The sequence below is a fragment of the Triticum dicoccoides genome, chromosome 4A (genome assembly GCF_002162155.2).
Source record: "Triticum dicoccoides isolate Atlit2015 ecotype Zavitan chromosome 4A, WEW_v2.0, whole genome shotgun sequence".
Lineage (NCBI taxonomy): Eukaryota > Viridiplantae > Streptophyta > Magnoliopsida > Poales > Poaceae > Triticum > Triticum dicoccoides.
In genome coordinates, this window is record NC_041386.1 from 3206619 (window position 1) to 3211085 (window position 4467).

At 44.7% G+C, this 4467-nt stretch overlaps 1 protein-coding gene across 1 annotated transcript; it reads right to left on the bottom strand.

The window, feature by feature from the left end:
• Positions 1-343: 343 nt before the first annotated feature.
• LOC119284497 (uroporphyrinogen-III synthase, chloroplastic-like) lies at positions 344-3778 on the bottom strand. Its single transcript, XM_037563615.1, has 9 exons — positions 3543-3778; positions 3188-3275; positions 3031-3097; positions 2640-2758; positions 2414-2509; positions 2040-2095; positions 1431-1516; positions 911-1045; positions 344-738 (listed from the first exon to the last, which is right to left on the bottom strand). The coding sequence occupies exons 1-9, from the start codon at positions 3738-3740 to the stop codon at positions 684-686; spliced, it is 900 nt and encodes a 299-aa protein (XP_037419512.1). The 5' UTR covers positions 3741-3778; the 3' UTR covers positions 344-683.
• Positions 3779-4467: the final 689 nt, after the last annotated feature.

Sequence of the window (4467 nt, forward strand, 5' to 3'; positions counted from 1 at the left end):
GTTGCCAGACGCCCACACATGTGGGCGTTAGTGTTTTCGCAAACTAGATAGTACTCCCTCCGTTCCTTGATATAAGATGCATAGATTTTTGAGTTTTGATTACATTTACTTACATAAGGCAAGCTTCTCTATTTTTTTCATGCCAATTAGTCAGGTGTAACCTCATTCAAAACTTGTGAAATTTTTACTCCATGTACGTTCTTTAATTTCTATGTCAAAAATTATACACCCTATATTCAGAAACAGAGGGAGTATCATATTTGGGTCATTGGGCTAGAGAACTAAGCAACTACTCCCTCCATCCCATAATATAAGATGTTATTACGTCCAATATGTGAGTATATTGGATAAAGGAAAAGTTTTCTAAAAAAAGCCAAGAGGAAGAAGTTGTAGTGAATCAGGTTACACTTTGTGTTCATGCCGTGCCCGTACTGCACGCCTCACCACATTTACATGCCGATGATGCCCCGGCCCCCTTCACGCACAGTGCAAAAGCACGCATAGCGTGTGTGCGATTAGCAGGAAACAAAACACATGTTCCTTAAAAAATGCACCTACTACAGTACGGGCTACAGCGGCCGGTCAATCAGCCGTGCTCGTCTCCGACACTTTGGGGCCTAGCGAGAGACAAAGAAGGCTACGACAGGAGCCGGGAAAGAAAATTCAAGAGAGCTGCCGACGCCTCACTTGGACGATTGCTTGTGGGCTCCGAGCGCCTCCAGGATGCTTTCGACCCACCTGCCCAAAGCAACATGGAAAACGATTACCGCACGACACTCAGTCAAGGGCTACGCAAGTCCTAGTGCATTTCTCTGAATGTATGGCTCTGAATGTCCACGAACAGCGACTTGCCCATGACAATGGGGACGGCGTTGTTCGGAGAAAGGGATTATGATGTGCGCGCCCGTACCCTTCGAGTCCGGGGGTTGCAGGATAGTATACACTCTCCAGGCCGAGTTTCTTGGCCGCTGACGCCGTCGTCTCGCCTATGCAGGCGACCGAGCTGCTCCAGTTGTCGACCCGTGACATGAGGTTTAGCCAAGCTCTGCAACATTGTGAAGCCACGGAACAAATGGAGAGAGTAAAGCACAGCTTTGTGCAGAATGAAACTAATTACAGTGATCAACAAAGCGAGAAGGACTGTAATATCATGTTCCAGATTCTGCATGATATGGGCAAAAGCAGTGATCCACTTGCGGATCAGTAAGCTTCTCCTGTATCAACAATAACCTCCTCCAAACAGGGGTTCATGTCTAAATGCTAGAATCTCACGATATGTTGCACATGTGCTTCAGCTCACCATCTTATAATGTACTACCTCCATGGCCTACCAAAACGTCTTATATTTTGGAACGGGGGTAGTAATATTGTAGAATTATGCAAACAAAAAAAATATGAAAAGAATAGCCGGATACAGTTAATATAGTTACCGGAGTGCAGATGGAGAAGCTACTGCGACAACTGGCGCTGAAAGAGCAAGCTTTAAAATCTGTGGATCTACATCATGTACAGGTACCTGTTTGTAAACACAGCCACTTGATTAATTACCAGGAGTCCAAGTCTATGCGCACATAAAGCATGGAATATAATGTAAAATTCATGATATGCCACAGTCAACCTTACGAAAAACAAGTATGACACTGTCAGGCAAGGAAAGAAGGCTGCAGAGGTATAATATCATGAGCTTAATCAATGGTTCATGTTATGTGGTTCAACTGCATTGAGTTCAAGTGTTCACTAAAACCAACCTATAATTACAGGGTTAAAATACAAATATCCAGCTCTAGTTCGGAATTATCTGATGTTTTTCACAAAACTCTGCATCATATGAAGCTTAATATCTTCTCTTTTTTTTTTTGCGGGGGACATGAAGCTTAATATCAAACAAAATTAGTACTGATGGATTTCAGAAAGATCAAGCTAAAGAAGATAGGTACCATGGATCAACGGAAAATGGCTCAAAAATGCAGAATATATGTTCTATATACAAATTCAGAAAGAGACCGGAAATTAGACACCAATATAAGTGAAAATCTTACGGTTGAATAGGTGTTCAGTCTTGTCACCTCAAATCCTCGAGCTGACAGCCCATTCTCTGCATCGCAGGGTAAAACTAAGTAACTGAAAGACTGAACATTTCATGCAATTGTTGTGGAAGACAGACAACAAGATAAGGAATAAAAAGAGTCAAAATTGATCAAATTGTTACAAAATCTTAAACAACAGGAAATTTAACTACAAGACTGAAAATACAAAGCAATTCCTGATTTATAATATGGATGAATTTGCCCAGGCCTGAATAATTCATAACTCACTCTGGAAAACAGAAAGGCAGAAATCTTTTGACTAAACAAAGGGATGAAATAAATAGCACACATATAAATGTGAACTAAATGGACACGAAATGACTCACGAATTTCATGGCCAGCCTTTGCAGATGCAGGATACAACACTTTACAGGCAGTCTCACTAGTCCTTGGAAGCTCCGAGGCCAAAACTTTGCCCAAAGCTGAAGAAGAAATAAATATAATAAGTACCATATAGAATTGAAAATACTCGCAAGTCTTCAAGATGCATGATGTCTTTAAAGTGCATTGGCAGTACACCATAGCAGGAGTATAAAAATATGGGCAAGATACCTTTGGAAGGAGAAAATGCAACCTCAAGGGATCCATCATTGGATTGCAATACTTCATCGAAAGTTCTTGCAGTACCTGCTCCAACAACTGCTATTCGCACCTTAGGACTTCCAGCAGCCCTGGTATTGAGTTATCGGGTAATGTCAAATATGGTAGTCTAGTCGTAGACGACGTTTGATTTGTTCTGGTGTCATGCAGCAACGATTTAATTGCACAAATGAAGTTCAGAAAAAATAACTTTGGCCGTGTAAAATGCATAATCTACTTTGTTTCACAGAGAGCGCACGGACCTGCGCTGCCACAAGCCCGCAACCTATGTGGAATGAATCTTGAAACGACATATTTGCATGGCAACACTGGGCACAATAACTGCAATATGTTTGAATCTTACTTCCATCCCTCAAGGAACACCACAGCTGCCTCAGGAGAAGTTACAGTAATCCAGTCAAAATGTTCATCTGCAAATACATACATAATAGCAAAGTGACTAAACCCTGCAGTTGCAAGTTTTGCAAAGCAGTGTAAAGAAGATAAACTGAACTACATACCCCGCAAGACAGCTGAAAGCCTATCTGCATCAGGCCCTTCGACGTGCTGAATAAGAGGAAGCTCCAGAGAGCGCACATTATGCTTCTCCTGCACAGCCCAATTACAAAACTGATGTGATTAACTCCCCAAGGTCTGACCGAGTTCATCAGCCCCCAGTTCAGAGATGTAAAATCAGCTCGGAAAATCGCCTCTCCACAGCCGAGCATATAAAACCGTCCCCTCTAAAATTCACCAACATCGGCTCAGGGTATCACAGAGAAGACGAGGAGGGGCATCCCCGACGCTCCCTGAAAGCCCGCCGCGCTCGATCCAGGAGGACAATGAGAGAGCTGCCCGCTGTGGGAGGGAACTTACTAGCGCGGCGACGAGCTTGGCGTTCTTGCCTTGCTCGCGGGTGACCACGACGTCGGGCGAGGGGGGCGAGTGGGCGGCGAGACCCCTCCCGGGCGCGCCGGCCCGGGAAGCTCCGGCGGGGCGGTGGGCTCGGCGGAAGGCTCCGGGGCCGGGAGGTGGGGCCAAGGGGATGGGAGCGGCCGAGGAATGGAAGGCCATGGGGAGGCGAAGGCCGATCCCGCGGCATGCGTTGCGGAGACGAGCCGACACGCTCTGGACTCGGTGGTTGTGGGCGGGCCCCTACGTTGGACTGGATCTGGGCTGAGTGACTGCCGAACGGACGGCCTTTGTCCCGTGGTGGGCAATTTATGGGCCTAAGTACTAGTGATATGATCCTGGCCGAAAGTATTCACTAGATGAACCACAGAGCAACTAATTAACGAGCGCTTCTTTGAAAGCCTCTTCAAGGATTAGTTGAGGTGGGTTGAGACGCACACTCAGTATGCTTCCTTCGATTGTCGTTTTTATTTCGCACATGTTTTCAGTTTTTTAGTTGTTTTTTTGGTTTTTTCGGCATTTCAGTTTTTCAACGGTCTTTTCTAGCTTTTGGAGCAAAAAATTTGCGTTTTTTTCACTGGTGCCACGAATTTGCTTCTGCGATGTGCCTCTCGAAAAAAGAAAAAAAAACATGTTTTGTTTTTTTCCTTTGGCGAGCGTGCCTCTCGGAAACGAAAAAAACATGTTTCTTTTTTTTCGCACAAGAGGCACGGGTTTACTTCTCCTGAAGGCACGAACTTGCTTCCGTGAGAGGCACAATGCCTCTTTTAGAAAAGGAAACAATGTGCTTCCGGTTCGGTTTTTACGTTCGGTTTTTAAGTTTGTCAAAACCTATAATATGGGATCTAGTTTCAAAGATCCCAACGCGAAGAATCCAACGGTGAAAATG